Genomic DNA, 18,947 nt, shown 5'->3' on the forward strand with positions numbered 1-18,947 from the left:
CTAAAATATCCATTATGTCTTCCAAGCAGTCTATAATCATTTGGAAATTAGCTTTTGGAGGGAACATAATTCCAGAGTAATACTTTAGGGTAATTTCTTTTCAGAAAGTATATTTTACATTCACTTAGTATTGATTACTTATCAGTCCTCACACAGCAAGCTATAGTCTAACAGGATTTCTGGCAAGGACCCCCTTTATGGTGAGGTGTACATCATAAGCAGCTGTTCTCTTAGGGCGACAGGAAGATACAGCGAAGTGTTACAGTGTAAGAGATGCTGTGAGCCAGGAATGAGATACTGTAAAGATGGGAACGGCCTTCAAGTAAAGAACACAGCGCACAGGCGTGAGCAGAGAAGAAAAGTTGCTCAGAACATCGGAAAGAATAATTAAGGTGTAAGTCTCTCGATTCCTCCACAGAGTACTTAGTGTCGGGTCTGGCACACAGCAGCGGCCTCTCACTAAACGTTGACTGGATATACTGTACGCGCTTAATAATGAATGGTTCTTGAGTGAAGGAAAGAGTAGGCCACTTTAGAGACTTCTATTCTAGCTTTTATTCCTAAATTGTGTGAATCAAAAAAGGGCTGTTGGGCCGGGCAGTGGTGGTGGTGCACGCCTTTAATCCCAGCACTCGGGAGGCAGAGGCAGGCGGATCTCTGTGAGTTCGAGGCCAGCCTGGGCTACCAAGTGAGTCCCAGGAAAGGCGCAAAACTACACAGAGAAACCCTGTCTCAAAAAAAAAAAAAAAAGGCTGTTGGTAAAATTCCAGAAGAAGAGAGTCCATGTTTTGCTGATGGCAATATGATTAATATCCACACATGACAGTTAAATCCACTTCCTGGGCTTTTGGTAGTCACGATCCAAGTAGAGTCTAACATATATATCATCTTAAACAAAGAAGCTCTAACATAGCTTTGTAATTTGGTATTCTAGAAAAGTGATTTATAAAAATGTTAAGAATTCCTACCCGGACAAGTTTTTCTGAATCTCCTCTCCATTTGCTGACAATGGTGGATGCAGAAATGTTAAAGAAGGTCGTTTTGCATTCAGTGGCCACCGCTTTGGCCAGTAAAGTCTTTCCTGTACCTGGGGACACATGAGGACAAACATGAGCGGGGACTTCTGCTCCTGGCTGGCCTCACTGACAGTCTCCCACGGGCATCCTTCACCCAGTCCTCGGGCAGAACAGAAAGATGCATTTACCTGGAGGGCCGTAAAGCAGCAGTCCTTTCCAAGGGGAGAGAATTCCTGTAAAGAGCTGAGGGTACTTGGAGAACAAAGAACAAGATGAGTATGAATACACCAACCCGCCCGGCCTTAGCAGGCAGGGCAGGAGTTCCTGAGAAACAGCCACTCCAAAGCTCAGGCCCCTTTCTTTCTTTTTTTTTTTTTTTTTCTTTTTCTTTTTTTTTTTTGGTTTTTCGAGACAGGGTTTCTCTATGTAGCTTTGCGCCTTTCCTGGAATTCACATGGTAGCCCAGGCTGGCCTCGAACTCACAGAGATCCGCCTGCCTCTGCCTCCCAAGTGCTGGGATTAAAGGTGTGCGCCACCACTGCCAGGCTCATTCCTTCTTTTTCTGGGGATTAAATGCAGGCCTTTTGCACACCAGGCAAGTGCCATAATACTAAATTAGAATAATAAATTTATAATAATAAGTGAATGAATAATAAATAAATAAACAAACAAACAAGAGAAAGAAAGGTATATGCGGCTATTTTCTCCTCTGTGACAATAGTTATTTCTTTTCCTTTCTTTTTTTTCTGAGACAGGATTTCTCTGTGTAGCCCTGACTGTCCTGGAATTCACTCTGTAGACCAGGCTGGCCTCGAACTCACAGAGATCTGTCTGCCTCTGCCTCCCGAGTACTGTGATTAAAGGTGTGAGCCACCACTGCCCACGGCAATAGTTATTTCTTATGCATATAATTTCCTTTCCCTCTGAGAGCTCTATGTGGAGCATTTAGCTCATTTTAAAATTGTAAAGAAGACAAAAATCCAAGATGACTCTTAGAACCGACCCATAAAGGTGTATGCCCATGTGATGGTCAATGGTGAAGCCTGCTGTAGAGGCCGGGGACACTGAGTCTCAGAGGATGCTCACAGATTGCAGGTGAGTCTCTTCCATTAGTTCAAGTTCAAACCTTCTAGGATCTGGACAGGACTGGTAGAGGACAGGGGGGAGGGAAACAGTAGTGAAATTACTACGTGTTCTTAGTGTCTCACTAGAGCTGATGGCAAACACAACACCATCACCTATGGTAGGTACAATACGATGGAAAAACATGTCCAGAACAGGGGGAGGGGCTGCAGCTTTGTGTAGCTCTCTTGTCTACTGTGTTAAAGGCTGTGGGTTTGTTCCCCAGAATAATGAAAAAGTAACATATCCAGAATGCCAATGAAATGCTCTGTCCTTCCTAAACGTCCTGTGCTATGGCTTCACTCTTAGTTCTGAATATATTTCTCACTCCTACCTGAGCAGAAGAAGGAGGAAAGGAGAAAGATAATCTGAATTTAATGTTTTTTGTTCCCTTAGAATGAAACTATCCTAAAGTCAAGAGCTTCATGGAATCAGAGGTAGCAATATAGAGTTGTTGTTGTTTTAATGAGTATGTAATCCTGGCCTTAGGAAATTATAGTCGCTAGCCCCAAATTCTGCATAGTTGCTTCTAACAGAGGAAAGTACAGTTCTCCACCACCTGCATCTGGTTCCTGGCCCTCTGACCTTGCCCAATGGGATGCTATAAAATATAAAAAGTGGTTTGAAAATAAAGATGAACAAATGGAAGAGGGGCTATGAAAAAGCTCGCACACTAACACTTGATCTTTCTTCCCTCTGTCTAAGAACCCTGTGAATAAGGCTGAACTTGCTTGTAACAGGATGCAGCCACATGGAAAAAGCTCGGCTGCCCATTATCCCAACTTTTCACCCAATCTTCCCAACCACTGATGCCCTGGGCATGTGATAGTGCCAGGCAAATGATACCATGTGGAAACAGATGAGGAAGCCTGGCTGGGTTGAGCCTAAACTAACCACCCACAGAATGACAAATGTATTTATGTTTTAATGAGTGTTGTTTTAAGGCCCTGAGTAGTAGGGTAGTTTGTCAGATAGCAAACACTGTGCAATACTCTGACCGTCTCCTCACCCCTCTTGAAGAGTACTGCTTTTTCTGTCTAACTATTTTGTGAGGTATGTAGAAAATGGTCAGAAGTAAGTGATAAGAACAGCATGCTGGCCCTGCTGGCCATGGCTCTGAAAGGGACTGTCTATCTAGCTGAGACAAAGCCCTTGATGGCAAGGTGGGGGGGCATTTTAGAGTTGAGAGGAATCTAAAAAACAAAAGTGAGAGGCCTCTCTTCTGGGAGGTACGTATACTCTTTTAGCATACTGTTAGGGAGGCAAGCTAATGGGTTAGTGTTTAGCATCTGAAAGGTTACATTCCACAATGTCTTAGGTCTTCAGTTACCACTGAGCAGACATTTGCTTTAAAACCAATATAGAATGTGACCTTTAAAAAAGATTTGTTTTTTGTGTGTGGTAGTCTGCACAAGTACCTGAGGAGACCGGAAGAAGGCACTGGATGCCCTGGAACTGGAGTTATAGGTGATTGTGAGCCACCTGAGGTGTTGCCGGGCACCTACCCAGGTCCTCTGCAAGAGTTACAGCTGTGGAACGGACTTGCCCTGGTGTAGCGTGGACTGGGCTTGATGCTCCAGCACTGACCAAGTGTGGCCCAGTCAAAGGCTAACATAAAACTGATAAGGTACCATGCCTTCCCTTCCTGACACAGCTTGTCCAGTTGATAGCGATCAGAAACATGGTTTCCCATACTTACCCGTATTGGGTACACAATGGCTTCTTTGACTAACTGCTTGGCCGCATCCAGTCCAATAATGTCATTCCACTTTATGTTGGGATCATGGAGATAAATGTCCTGCAATGTGCATTTGATTGTTTTGTTAAAACTAACATTTTCTTCCACTTCTGGAATAAACATGGCAGCAAAGAACACCTGACTTAATAGAATATAATGTGCTGGTGATAAAAAAAAATGTTTCATAAGTATTATAACATGTATACATACATTATAATTTGGGGTTAGTTTACCAAAGAGATGGAAAGTAGTCAATGATTTTCCCCAAAGAAAATATTGATAGTATAATATGGTACTTTTGAGGGGAGGGGGTGTCTAGCAGTGAGCTATGCCTGCCATTAGTCAATAGCAACCTCTGCTGATTTATGACCACAGTCAAGAAGTGCCTTCAAATTATCCTAATTTTTAGAGAAAAACATGTCCTTACTGATGCCGGGCGTCTGGTCTGTCTAGCTGTTTGATCTGGCAAATGCTTTTGTAATTTGTTGCAAAGAGATGCTTCTCCCACGCTCCCCTGAAACCAATTTCCGTTTTCCCCAGTGAGCATTCCCAGCTTCCAGCTGGAGCGATTGCCTCTGCAACATTCAAGGAGGCCAACAACCGCGTGCCTGCAGTTCCCCTCTTACAGGAGAGCCTGCAGCAACCACCCTAGGGCAATCAATTAAGTAGCTTTTACTGATAACTAATTTACAGTTTCCCAATTTCAATTTCACAAGACGCCTCTGAACAGTCACTCAGGGGCCCTTCTTGAAGGAGCTATTTCAGGCAAACAATGTCTGGAGTATTACTTTTTTCTTTAAGGTCCTTTCCTGTGTCATTCTGACTAAAGAACAAGTCTGGAAACTGTTTCTCTATCTACTTATTTTGTGTTTTTTTTTTTAAATAAGTGATATGTGCACATGTTTCAAATATAGAAAAGTATGTTTTCACAATGGCATAAGATGTTATGGTCCTACGTCTATCTCCCCTACGCCAGGGTTCTCCACCAGGAGTTCACTTTAATGAGAAAAAGTATTTATTAGAAATGATTGAGTCACACATAGTGTTTATCATCCATTGCTGGACAGGGTGGTGGATCAAGAACCCAGTCTTCTGTGTTTTGAGAGAGGGTCTCACTCTGTACCCCTGGCCTGGAATTCACTGTGTGGTTGGGGTCCTCCTGCTTTGTCCCCTCTGAGTACCGGCATGACAGGGATTCTATTACATCTGACTCAGGCTTGCAAAGCTTGGGGAGAGCACACATCTCTTATTAAGGCCTTCCTCAGGAAACCATGGCACACAATGAGGATCCATAGGTAAGTGTCTTTCTCTCCATAGTCTAGAGGTGACACCGGGTTTGATAAGGTGGTGTTTGATTTCCCAACCTTATTATTCCCAAAGTTCTTCCCTATATGCCTCCAGAGCCACCTGTCACAACTCAACAGGTCTGCCTCAGGAAGTAATGATCCTCCCACCACTGGAAGCCCCCTAGGGAGCTGTGTCACCTCCTCCAGCAGTGTGGGGTCCTTTCAGGTCACTTCCACGCTCTGCTTCGAACTTCAGTCACGCTATCCTTTTGCAAAAACAGGAGGGAGACTACGGATTTCTGTGGCTATGAGAAGCTCTAGCCTCTGCTTCCTCGTGCATCCTGACCCAGCTTAATCTTGATCCTGCTTCCCTGTGAAAACCTCACAGCTGGCTCCTCTTCTCCACTGCTCTGCCACCATCCACCTCACTGAAACTACCTATCAGCACACAGGTCACCTGCCACCCCGAGAGGGACGCCATTCCAAGGTTCTCATCTCTCTGCCCAGTTCTCCATTCTGGATACTGCTCAGGGCCCCGTCCTCTAGAATCCTGCCCCTCCCTCCACCCGACCTGTGCCCCTCCACCCGACCTGTGCCTTCCAGCTCCCTCTTCCCCATCCTTTCCTTCATGCTCTCCAGGTGCACTCATCCATACTCATCCAGGCAACCAGAGTCTCTTGAGGTAAGCCTGAGCCCAGGTCACTCCCCGCTGTCTGCAGGCCTCTGGGTTTGCAGTGGACCTCTGCTGACCGAGCAGAGAGGCTCCAACACCCTTGCATCCCAGCAACTGGGCACTTTTTGGAGGATTTTTAAGCATCTTCTTGACCCTACCTCAGTTTCAGTCTTCAATTAAATTGAGATCAGTGGAAATTAGAGAGTCTTCTGTAATCAATAATCTATTCTTATCTCAAAAAGCTTGCCTAAAACGATATAGCTAGAAAGAGAAGGCTCTAGAAATCAAATACAGGTCAATTGATTTCAGGGCTGCGTCACTGGCCATTAATTTTCACTGCCTTTGGGTTCCAGAGTGCAAGCTTGAAGTATCTGTAGCCTCATGGTAAAAATCTTTCTTACAAATCTTGTTTTGCTCATGGAAATTTCCAAGCGTGAGGTCATCACGCTCCCAGACCCTGTATTTCCAGACTGTGGCTCTTTAAGCAAAACACACGTACGCTCCTTGCTTTTCTTAGAACCCTCTTTCCTCAGCTCTAGGGCCCGCCAGAAAGCCTTTCACCTGTCCCTTCCATTCTGTATCTTTTTTTGCTGTCTGTTTTCTTGGCCCCTATAGTAGGATGGTGGGCTTTTTCTATTGTAATTTTATGATTCTATAATTTATTTATCATGCATTATTGTGCCTCTAAACAATATGAGTGCCTCTGCAAGTGGGGGCACTTTATAAATAAATGATCATATTTATTGTTATTAATAAAAGAAGCAGCCCACAATGCTCCAGGAGCCCTGGTCTGCCTCCATAAATTTGTGAATTGAATAGCAGATCTTACCCGGCTCACCACGGCTGCCAATTCTCGCATCTCACTGTTCATGCCAATAAATGCACTCAGAGGTTTCAGCAATCGTTCCTGGTGAGAGGAGCAGAGAGGCTGGCGTTACAGAACTGCTTCATAATTCAGGAAGAAAAACAGGATCCTGGAGAAATAAACGGTGATGGTTGCAATGACCTTTGACTAGATTTCACAGTTCTCTGGACTCGGGGTGATACTTCTAGAAGTTCCCCGAGATTTGGACAGTTTGAAAGTGGAGGAACATATGTTGGTCACTTACTGAAGGGTCTGGGTTACATTCGAAAGTGTTCAAGGCAAGTTCATTGGTGGCTCCTTTGATGGCATCTGTGAGCAGCCCCCGGAAGTCAATGATTTGGCCCTAAAAGGAAGCAATGGTTATTGAAGCCATGAGCACACGAGAGCGGAGTAGCCTTAGTAGCTAAGTGTTTATGTCCTTGTGTGTCAGGCAAACTTCGTCTTAAGAGAAAGCTGAACTGCTGCTGAGCACGATGATGTACAAAAGTCAGGACTGTGTAAAAACACAAAACTAAATAATCCTTCAGAATGGAGTTAGATGAGTAAAATCCGTGGCTGTTCTGCATCCCTGACACTCCCCGTCTGCTTCCTTACGTGGCTACTTGTCCTGTCTGGCCACATGCCTTTAGAACATCACAGACGCAGGAAGAGCCCACTGGGACACGGATAAAGATCGGCCCTGTGTGCTGAGTAGAGGATGGCCTGGGACAAAACAGGTACGCAAGGTTCTCAGGCTACACTCACCCCTGCTGGTGGTGAGTGACATTTTAATTTTGCTTCTGTGAAGGGAAGCCAAGGGAGTTAAGCAATTTGCCCAGGGCCACAAGACTAACAATGACTGAGGCCAGGACTCAAACCCAGATATTTGCAATTATGTTTGATTCTGAAATGTCTTCCATAGTGTCACGAATTTGAATATCTGGTCCTAAGTGGCACTGGTGGCACTCTTTTCAGAGGCTGTAGAACCTTTGGGACATGGTGCCTCCCTGGCAGACATTGGTCAGTACCAGCAGCCCTTTGCAGGTTACACTTACCTCTGACTCTAGTCTAGCTTCTGCGTCCTGGCTGGATACCACGGAAGTACTTCAACCACAAGCTCTCACTACCACAGACAGAAGCCACCCCGCCACACCTTGCCACCCTGCCACGCCAAGCCACCCTGCCATGCCTTGCCATCCTGCCATGCCTAGCCGCCACGCCTAGTTACCCCACCACGCACTGCCCGCCACGATGGCCATCCCTGGAAGCAAGGAGCCATCTCCTCCCTTCTTTAAGTTGCTTCTGTCAGGCATTTGGCATTTGGTGACAACACAGAGGAACTAGCATAATCTTCCCAGCTCCTGGCGCTGTTTGCGGTAGAGTCAGGAGAGGAAATCAACAGAGCAGGTAGGACACACTTAGAATCACCAGTGTTTACTGAGTGTTCATTATGTGGCAGCGAAGACATGAGCTCTCCTGTCACTCTCATATTTAAAGCGGGCGGTGTTATATTTCCCATCGTACAGATTCAAAAACAAAACAAGACATAAGGCTTGACCACAACCTGACCACTGTAGCACTGCGGACTTGGGCAAGCTGACTCCCAAGCCTGTGCTCCAAAGAACAACACACTTTTGACATCTTCAGCAGGGTACCAGAATCCGAGCTCGAGTCTCTAACATAGTGATGAGAGACCCTCTTGGGGGAAAACTAGGCACTGTCACTCAGCCCAGGAACATTGGAAAATCAAGGAGGGGAAAGAAAATCTATCTACCTTTTACCCTGAAGCCATTTCTGCTAGAAACAGAATTTATAGCCAGACTATTTCAAAGGTTAAGTGCTGGGTTAAATAGTCCCTTCCCCGTGACTCACTCAGAGGCACCTGTTTATACCAGTGTGAGACATTCACAAGAGACTAAAGCCACAAACCTGCCAGACACACCCCAGGGGACTAAGAATTTGACAAGGACAGTGAGGACTGACAGGAACAACTCTGGTGGGAGGCAAAGGTGCCATCTCCCACAGTGGTCACTTTACTGAGGCCTCCCGGGAGCCACAGGCCAGTGAGGCAGTCCCCATGCTCTGCAGGCCAGTGGGCCTGGTAGCCCTTCCGGCACACACCACAGGGGTCAGTTTGTCTACAGGGCAGGCCAGAGCTAACCAGCAGCCCATGGTTCAACAGCTTGACTGAAGAAGAGTTAACAAAGGACAGCCTGGAGGGCCTCTCAAGAGGACCCTGAGGTGCTTTTCCTTACCAAAGGTCCACTACCCCACCTGTTACATCCACCCCATCCAGGACTTTCCTCTTGGAGAAACTATTATTTACAAAGCCAGACCAGAGTTTCATCAGGAAAAAAAAAAAAAAAAAAGGCAGAAATAGCTAGTGGTATACACCTTAATCCCAGCACTCGGGAGGCAGAGGCAGGTGGATCTCTGTGAGTTTGAGGCCAGCCTGGTCTATATAGTGAGTTCTATGCCAGCTAGTGAGACCCTGTCTCAAAACAACAACAACAACAACAACAAAAACCAAGAAGGGGGAAGAAAAGGATGATGATGAGGAGGAGGAGGAGGAGAGCAGAATATCTATTAAGCACAGGATCAGCTCTAAACAGACTAGTTTTCATGGTTCACAAAGAATTACACTGAAGTCTGGAGCTGAACTTCCAAGCAGAAGGGCATCAAACTGCCCTTGGCCAAAAACAGTGAGCATGGGGCCCTCCAGGCTGTCCTCCGCTGGCTCACTATAATGCCGCACACCAACATTTATTGTTGTCATCGCGGGGGTCTTTGTGTTTTCTTAACCCATTTTGATGCTGGGGAGCAAATACAGAGTTTTGTGAATGGAAGGCACTCTATCACCTGATTACACCCCAGCTAATCACTGAATTTTTCAGCTGAAAAGAACATAGAACCCTCTCTCTTCTGAACATTCCATTTGCAAATGAGGAGCCTGTGGTCCCTAGCAAAGGACACTTTAGATCATCCTTCCAGAAAGGAGAGGGCAGATCAGAATGGCATTCCGGGTTTCTGATCCTCACAGGATAGTCCTCTTACCTCACAGCCAACCTTTAATACTTTTGTTTTCTCTTGCATGTTTGGCAAACATCATGTGCTTTCTTTTCCCTTTTCTAGAGAGAAACAAACTCCCCTTTCCATCCTAGAACCCAGAGTTCCACTTACTCTCCGTGGGTGGGCCTTTTCCTCGGTGCCGTCTTTGTGGATTTTTGATATGTTTAGGCCAAAGTCAGCACTCTCTACCTGGGTGTTATTGACACTCTCCTGGAGAAAAAGGAAAACTGTGAGAAGCTAGATGTGGAAGCAGCTGAGACGCTGGCTCTGAGTGCCCCATGCAAAACCAATGCTGGATACCACTTCTGTAAAATGACAGTCTGGCCAATTTCGTTCAGATTTACAGGACGAATTAATCATGTCCTCGTACCACAGGAGGGAGCTAACCCCAGAGGCTGAGAAGACTCCAGGCCATGGGTTCTAAGCAGCCCTGCCTGTGCAAAAACACCAGTACTCAGCCCACTCCCACTTGTCCTTTTCTCCTCTGGCCAAGGCTGCCAAGTCTGGGGAGTCAGCAGAGTCCCCAGCCTCCTGTGGAACTCCCCTGTCCCCCCACATCCCCTCCCTTCTGCCTCGGGAACAGCCACAGACCCTCGGCAAGTCAACTGATGCCCACGATCACGTCTTTCCATCCCACCAGTCCTCAGCATTAACCTTTTCAGCACCTTTTCTCAGTCTCCACTGGTCCTTTTTCTTTAATACCTGGAATGTTTTGTCCTAGATAAGAAGGTTCTGGACGTAGATCTCCTGTGGCAGGAGCCATTGATTTCACTCATCTGCTGGGCCCACTTCTCTTGCTCCCTCTCCCGTCTAGTGTTGTGGTATGGGGTGAGGACTAACCCTACATGCTTTGCAGGAACCCAGCAGGAGATGCCAAGGCCCAGCTCCATCTCAGATGGTTCCGGACCACACTGGGGAGCTGGAGGACATGTCTGGGATGGGAAGACCTGCTTTCTGCACTTATCTCAGCCATGATAATGTTACCAGTCAGCCCCAAACCGTCCAGTACCCTCACCCGAGCTGAAACTAGAGAAAGAGCTAACAAATCCAGGAATCTCTCCATTTCTTTTTCTTTTTCTTTTTTTTTTTCTCCCCTCCAGCCTACTAAAATGTCTTATAGTATTCAGGGACCACTGCAGTTTAATTAAATCATTCAGCAATTTTTAAAAACAGAAATTCAAAAAACAAAGAAATAAGCGTTTTTTTCTTGAGGGCGTTTATCAGCCAAGTGTGGTATTACCGACATCAAGCAGTCATCTCGACCTGTTTAGGATGCTCCTTGACAGATCTGGTGTCCCCTGTCTTCCCTGCTGAGGTTTTGGGTCGTAGCCGCTGCTGATATATCTTGGGGAGATTTTGACAACTGTCATTTGTCACCCTAAGAGAGGAAACAAAAGCCTTCAGGAAAGTATTCCAATCATTTAATTCAAGGTAAGTAAATAACTAGGGTAGTACCTTTAAAGAAAGTTCTTGAAAGATGCGTGCGCACAGAACAATGAGGCACTTCCATCCGCCCTCTACTTGCTCCTATCTGACCTGGTTCCAACTCCCTCCTGGCTACTCACTGGGCTCCTCCCAACCAAGCTAGAGTATCCAACCCTCCCAGAGACCCAACTCACCCTCTTCCCGTCTCTTTCACACCACAGGGGTTCCACAATTTGGAAGGTTGCTTTAGTTTCCAAAAACCCACCCATATGAATCAAATAAAAATTTTTAAAAATAAAACACAACAACAAACATTGCTTTAGAACATTAGTTCCCAACTTGCGGGTCGAGACCCTCTGGGAAGCCAAATGAGCCTTTCACAGGGGTCACATATCAGATATCCTGTATATCAGATATTGACATTACAATTCATAACTGTAGCAAAATTACAGTTATGAAGTAGCAACAAAAATAATTTTATGGTGTGTGTTGGGGGGGGTCACCTCAACATGAGGAGATGTATTGAAGGGTCGCAGCACTGGGAAGGCTGAGATCCACTGCTTCAGAAGAATACTTCCTTTGTTAACATCTCCCACCCTCCTCATGAGCATCAGACCAGGGGAACGTGGGGGTGATGGGAGGAAGCGATCCTTGTACTCAAGTTATAAAACGTCAGAAGACCTAGGGCTCTGGGTTGTAACCCTGTATACTGAACATACTTCCTCTATGTAAAACATCTCTTAGCATCAAAAACATCAAAGGGCCTATATGTTTGAGAGATGGCTAAGCGGTTAAGAGCACTGGCTGCTCTTCCAGAGGACCCGAGTTTGGTCCTCAGCACCCATATCAGGCAGCTCACAACTGCCTGTAATTCCATCCATCTCCAGGGGATCTGACACCCTCTTCTGGCCTTTACAGGTAACTAGACACAGATACACCCAATTACACAGAAGTAATAAAACATTTTGAGGGGGGAGGCTATGGAAGGACAGCAAACCTTAGCCCATGTCCACTGTCACATGTCATTCATCTTTGTGAAACGATTTCTCATCAGTAGATTCATTTCTTGGAAAACACATTGACGGGGCTGGAAGTCAGGAGAGTGGCTAACTCTGGTAAAGACGGGGTTTACAGGAAGGGAAGGGATGAAGGGAGTCTGCTGGTGGGCTGTCATGACAGTCACGGCACACACATTTGAGTATGTGTTACACACTGCTACAACGGCAGAACTAATTCGTTCAGTACATCCTCATCAGTACACCAAAAGAAAAAAAATGGTACTGGGATGTTCGCATTTGCAATGGAAGACAAGGTCAGAGACATGCACGACCTTGTTAGGAGGCCAACATGAGCTCCCATGTCTTAAGTGGCTCTCTTTTCTCAGCTCTTTGCAAGGTATCTGCAGGAGGTTCACTAGAGGAATGACTCTCATGTTCTAAATAATCTCAGACAGCTTCTGCCTCAATTCCAAGTCATTATGGAAAAGAAAAGCTGATCATCTCTAAAATAACTACCATGTCAGTAAAACTACCGGTGTCCACACTCTAATGTTCACTCATGAGACATGGTCATGGGCCATTCCTAGGGCATCTTTTTTTCATCTCTAACTTAGACATAAGAAAATCTGTCCTTCAGGCCTTCTGCTGGCACAAAAATGAAATAATCATGAAATAATTATCAAGCATTTTATACATGCAAACTCTGCTAATAGGGTTAGTTAAAATGAAGTTATAAATAATACACACACACACACACACACACACACACAGTCTCAACATCCATTTGGGTCTCTCAGATCTCTTGTCTTCCCATTTTTATTTCCCACTAACAGCAAAATGAGCCACAAAGTTTGCTTTAATACCACTCAAGACAGAAGCACCAATGATTATAAAATTCTTCTGAATATAGAAGCAAACTTCTTCTGCCTTAACTTTATCCACCAGTCCTGTGCTCAAGAGAATTCCACAGAGACGGTCCAGCCTCTTGCTAAGGTTGTCAACTTGACTGAATTAAGAAACACCTGGGCCAGGCGGTGGTGGCGCACACCTTTAATACCAGCACTCGGGAGGCAGAGGCAGGCGGATCTCTGTGAGTTTGAGGCCAGCCTGGGCTACCAAGTGAGTTCCAGGAAAGGTGCAAAGCTACACAGAGAAACCCTGTCTCAAAAAGCCAAAAGAAAAAAAAGAAACACCTGATGAGGGGCTGGAGAGATGGCTCAGTGACCTTTTCCAGCACTCATGGGATTCCAATTCGAGAGGATCCAATGCCTTATTCCATCAAATTCCATTATCTTAGGCCCATCCCACAAATTCTCAAGCCTTTTGGGACCCCAATTCTGTCACCTGTCTCATTAGATAACTTCTCTCCCTTGGATCATCAGCAGATCCATAACTGGTAGAAATCTCTGGTGTGAGGCACAAAATTAGGAAAGAACACTTGGATGACTGATGAGCAATCTGATGACACGCCCTGTTACTGAGCAAGTATTTCAGCATAAAATGGCACCCAGAGCAGTAGAGAGATGGTTCAGTGACTAGGAGCACTTGATGATCTTGCAAAGAGTTCAGCTCAAGCACCCTTGTTGGGGAGATCGCTACTGCCTGTAACTCCAGTTCCAGGGGATTTAATGTCCTCTCTGACTCTGTGGGCACTGCACAGATGTGGTGCACACATACTTACATGCATTTAAAACACTCACACACATAAATAAAAATAAAATAACAACAACAACAGAAGACCTACAGTGGCCAGAAACACTGTCCATTGCTTTCCTGATCCTCCTCCCTGACTAACCATTTGGTGTTCAACTTTTGTGCTTGCCATATATAGACATCAACTCAGAAGAATCGAGGAAACCCCGACTGGCTACATGTGCCACTACCTCCCCACATTTCCTTTTACATGTGGCTGTCCAACATTCGCTCACCAAGCACCTACCAGGCAAAGCACCCTGAGCACACAGCAGGCATGAATGTACTGGAAAACAATCAGAGCCCAAGTACATTCCAAAGCTGGCCTCTTAAAGTGCCCCCACTGTTGCTACTCACACGTCATTATCATTTATCATCAGAGGCTGACTAGCTTTATGGAAACTGTTAATAAAGCAGTAGCACCTCCATCAAGACAATGACACTGTCCCTAAAGGACAGCACAAAGCAGTGGTGGCCTCATGCAGAAGACAGTCGTAACCTCTATTCTGAAGAATGCATGGGCCATCCAGCCATTGTTAGAGACGATGCCAAGCAGCCCTGTTGAGGTCCCTGGGTTCTTTCTTCTCTGGCTGGATACAGGGAACTGAATTCACAAAACTGAGGCACTTGATGGGGCATACAGAATACACACCTCTCAAGACCTAACTACTTATTATCTCAATCTAAGTTTCCTTTTTCTGGCACATTCTAAGATTTAGAAAATATTTTTTTTTCATTGCCTAAATTGAGTGTGCAGTGAAGCTCCTTCCAGAATTGTACCTTAACCTGCCCCTGAGCTTTTGGCATTTTTACACTAGCAAAAACCTACAGTCTCTGCTGCCCCAAGCCAGCCAACCCGGGGGCATATGCCAGAAGCTTGTTCCATCCTTATAAAAAGCAGTGGTGGGAACTGAGCATCAATCTTTTAACCTTGGAGATCCAGACTTTCCAGGCCACGTGGCTGAGAAAGACTGGATATCACTGAGCATAATTTTCAGTGACCTGGGAGGCTCCAAAGACACTGGCTTAAGTCCAGGCAGTGGTGACAGGAGGGGACTCCAAGGTCACATGGCCTCAGTCTGTATGGCTGGCAGACAGTCACGGAGTTGCACAGGAGAGCCTTTAGGAAAGAGATCCCACAGACTCTTAAGAGTTAAGTTGGTCAGGACTGGCATGCTAGTGCACGCCTTTAATCCTAGCATTCAGGAGGCAGAAGTAAGTGGGTCTCTGTAAGTTCAAGGCCAGCCTGGTATACAGAGGGAGTTCCAGGACAGCCAGGGACATGTAGAGAGACTCTGTCTCAAAAAAAAAAAAAGTTTGTCGCCGGGCGTGGTGGCGCACGCCTTTAATCCCAGCACTCGGGAGGCAGAGCCAGGCGGATCTTTGTGAGTTCGAGGCCAGCCTGGGCTACCAAGTGAGCTCCAGGAAAGGCGCAAAGCTACACAGAGAAACCCTGTCTCGAAAAAACCAAAAAAAAAAAAAAAGTTTGTCAAGATGAATCACTTTACCTTTTGTTCTTCCCTCCATTTTTTGGTGGTAAATTGTTTTCTACAGTGGAAAAACAAACATAAGGGGTAGAATTTAGTCTTAAGAGAGAGCAAACAAACTTCCAGGTACATTTTTCTTCCACGGTGTTCTTATACGTTCTTACATCGTGTGCTTCAGCCTTCTGGACCACAGACAGCTATGCTAAGGAGAAGAGAAGGGACCAGAGAACAGAAGGAACTCACAGCTTCTCAGAAATTTTGAGCCATGCAGCGAAAGACATCTCAGTTAGGAAATGTATTACAGACCCCAAATGTGGGAGCGATATCCACACCAGGCTGACTTTAGGCTTGACAGTCCACAGAAGTTTCATGAATTTGCCACTGTTTTTCTGGGTCACACAGCACTCTAGGACTGCATGGGTCTGACAGGAATTTATTTACTGAGTCCAATTCTGCCTACGGACCTGGAGAGTTAAGGCACCGTGTTCAGTATCACAGGGGAAATGAATGTCAAGCTAGGTGAGAACAGCCCATCTAGAAATCAGTTCCTTGAGAACAGGGCTTGTCTCTCTGTGTAGGAGCCAGTGCCCAGATTAAACAACCAGCCAAGTAAGCTGAGCTCTGAGCCCTTCAGTGGAAGAGAGCTCAGAGGAAATAAAAAAAGAAAATAAAAATCGCAGACCTCTTCCAAGTCTAGATTTGGCCCTGGCTATTTTTAATGGATGCTTCTCTCAGTTTCCTGGTCCCTACATGAAATGTTAACGTCTGTGGCTTGACAAGTGCCTTGTAAACAGGACAATGATCTGCCTTGGTTTGTAATTACTTCCCCTACTTACAGACTTCTAAGTCAATGTTACTACAAACCTAGGCCCTCGCCTTTAGAGCCTCCTTGACTGCTGACCTATCCTGGGTCTTTGCATTCTATTGATCACCATCTGGATTGATGGCTTTCAAAAGCATTTCATTATCTATACATGAGCTATTAGCTTCACCAATACTCATTTCCATGTTATTTTCAAGATAGATAATAGGTCTTCCTAACAAGAGGTCTTCTGTCATTTATCGTCTTCCAAGAGCCCTTTCCATCACTCCAGAAGTTAATGCTGGTCTTTCTTCTAAAGAGCACCGGCAATACACCCGGGCTTTGCTTTCATTACCCTAAAACACGGTCCTCAAACCAATGCCAACAGGACTGACTAGGCGATGTCAAAATCCAGGCAATCCTGTTTGAATAGCCCGTTCTGGGTCCAAGATAGGCTCCAGGTCTTTCTGGTCTACACTTCCAGGAACATAAAGGAAACAGCTAGTCATGTTCCTGGGAACACATGTTTTGGGGGGAAGATGGGATAAGCAGGTCTTCAGACTTTTGATCTTCAAACCCCCACCTTCCTGATATTGGGGTTACAGAGGCGGGCCAACAGAAACACCATTCTTAACAAGAGCATTAAGCGTCATTTCTAGCACAGAGCTATGTACCTGGGTCTGGCGCCTTCTTAACCATTTTGGGGTACTTCTGGAACTTTACAAAATAATAGCTCTCATATTCCATCAAAATTGTTTCCAGGTCAACATTGTCACAAACTTCAAAGCGCCGTAACCCCAGCTTAGACTCCTCCTCCAGAGCATTAGCTGCATCGACATAGCTGTGGGTGTACATAAGAGAAAAGAGCAAGTCCGGGTTCAAGGGTGAAGGCAGACGGGCCGCAGACCCGGAGACTCAGCACAGAGAGCAAGCAGACGGTAAGCAGCACATTATAGAAAAATGGGTGTGGGAGAGAGGTTTTTCTACCGTAAGGAAGCTTACATAGGATTTTTTGGTTTGTTTTGGATTTTGTTTTCTGGGTTTGGGTTTTTTAATGCTGCTACATGGCAGGGGCGGGGGTCCTTTTTGGTTGCTGGTAGTTTTGTTTTTATTTTTGTTTTCAGGTTGGTTGTTTTAGGGACAAGGTTTTACTACACAGCTCAAGCTGTCTTAGAACTCATGATCCTCCTGTGCCAGCCTCTGAAGCCCTGAGATTACAGACATGTAATTGAACCACATGTTAAATATACCCAAATACTGTCATTCACAACAGTTCTGTCTGGAAGTTACCCGCTTCTAGTGACATCTAGTGATGTTACCATTGTCCAAAGCAATTTTGAAAATGCTTACAGTCAAATAAGTAAGTCAATTAAGCAACTGTCTTTGGATTGCCTTTCCTCAGTTTTAGCCAAATATGGGTGAAGCTGCTGTATTTGGCTACTTTTTTGTTGCTGTGTAAAATGCCATGAGGTAAACTATGGACTTGGAGAATGTCATTGTATTAGCACCGCTCACCAGTTATAACAAATTAACTACATTAATTTGAGATGTTAATAATAATAAGGGACTGGGTTGGAGTTCAATTGTAGAGTGCTTTCCCGGGATCCATTGCCAACAATGCAAATAATAATATTATTAATAGTAATAGTAAGATAGGAAACAGGTGAGGAGAAGGAATATATAGGGACTCACTATACTTTCTGCTCATTTTTCTGTAAATATAAACCTGTTCTAAAAGTACAATGTAGTCTCTGCTTTTGAAGGGCCGGAGAGGAGAGGCATCACCATAGACACGTGAGATAACATACCCTTCTTGTGTTAAATAATGCAAAATCAAAATGAGGAGATTTTTCCGCCGTGCTTCTGTTCTCATCTCGTACTGTGAACAAAGAGGAAAGTTTAGTTGGGACAACAGGACACAGCAGCGCTCTATACAAAGAAAGGCTCGGACACAAAGGCCATCTGTCAGAACCCAGCAGCCTGTCTTAAAGGCTGGTCTCAGTGGCGGCAGAAAGTTGTTTTCTACTGCCTGGTTCTTCCTCAGTCCAGCTCCTCATCAGTAAGTTTGAGAGATGCTGATTTGAATTAGGACTGCACGTGACTAGCTGAACTTCCTGCCAAGCTTGCTAGCCTTTTATTGCCTAAAACCAGAAGGAAATGAATATACATACTCCTGCTGTTTAGATCAGGTTAAAGAACCTATCTGGGGGGCTCACAAACTCTACTCCCAAGAGATCCAACACCCTCTTCTGGCCTCCAGGGGTACTGCATGCACACAGTGCACAGACATACAAGCAGGCAAAACACCCACACAAACAAAACAGTAAGATAGATTTTAAAACTTGTGATCTAGAAACAGCTTGACAACACACATTCACATGATAATGTATCTTTAATTCACTCAGAATCCAACCCAGTTCCTGGATCAACTCAGTTATGGGTTACCCCAAGTCATGACCATATATCAAGAACCCAGACTGGCCACTGAGATAAGCAGGGCCAGTGAAGGGAAATTCCAGCATAACAAGGTTATCATCCAAGCTGGATGAATTTGCCTTTATTTGCAATGCTAATGTGCACATTTAGTACTCTGGGATCTCAAATGCTCCTGATGTATTCTCTAAATATCTATATCTAATAACACTTCTCCCAATTGAAAATAACTCCTTATCTAAAGAGACCAAAGGTAAGAAGTGTGGGTGGAGGTGGTAAATGGACTCTCTGTAGCCCAAATTATGTCATAAAGTCTATGGGTATGGGCTGGTGATGTAACTCCGTTAGCAGGGTCCTTGCTT

The 18,947-nt window shown here is 45.2% G+C and overlaps 1 protein-coding gene across 1 annotated transcript in view; it reads right to left on the reverse strand.

The window, feature by feature from the left end:
- Katnal2 (katanin catalytic subunit A1 like 2) overlaps positions 1-18,947 on the reverse strand; it is a 75,417-nt gene that overhangs the window by 30,286 nt on the left and 26,184 nt on the right. The window contains exons 2-11 of the mRNA XM_006973843.4: positions 17,961-18,031; positions 16,827-16,993; positions 15,372-15,411; positions 11,012-11,126; positions 9,860-9,958; positions 6,945-7,043; positions 6,665-6,742; positions 3,838-3,936; positions 1,205-1,268; positions 969-1,087 (exon numbers count right to left, since the gene is read on the reverse strand). Coding sequence (XP_006973905.1) covers positions 969-1,087; positions 1,205-1,268; positions 3,838-3,936; positions 6,665-6,742; positions 6,945-7,043; positions 9,860-9,958; positions 11,012-11,126; positions 15,372-15,411; positions 16,827-16,993; positions 17,961-18,031 — 951 coding nt within the window. The remainder of the gene's footprint in view (positions 1-968; positions 1,088-1,204; positions 1,269-3,837; positions 3,937-6,664; positions 6,743-6,944; positions 7,044-9,859; positions 9,959-11,011; positions 11,127-15,371; positions 15,412-16,826; positions 16,994-17,960; positions 18,032-18,947) is intronic.

This window comes from Peromyscus maniculatus, chromosome 19 (genome assembly GCF_049852395.1).
Source record: "Peromyscus maniculatus bairdii isolate BWxNUB_F1_BW_parent chromosome 19, HU_Pman_BW_mat_3.1, whole genome shotgun sequence".
Taxonomy (NCBI): Eukaryota; Metazoa; Chordata; class Mammalia; order Rodentia; family Cricetidae; genus Peromyscus; species Peromyscus maniculatus.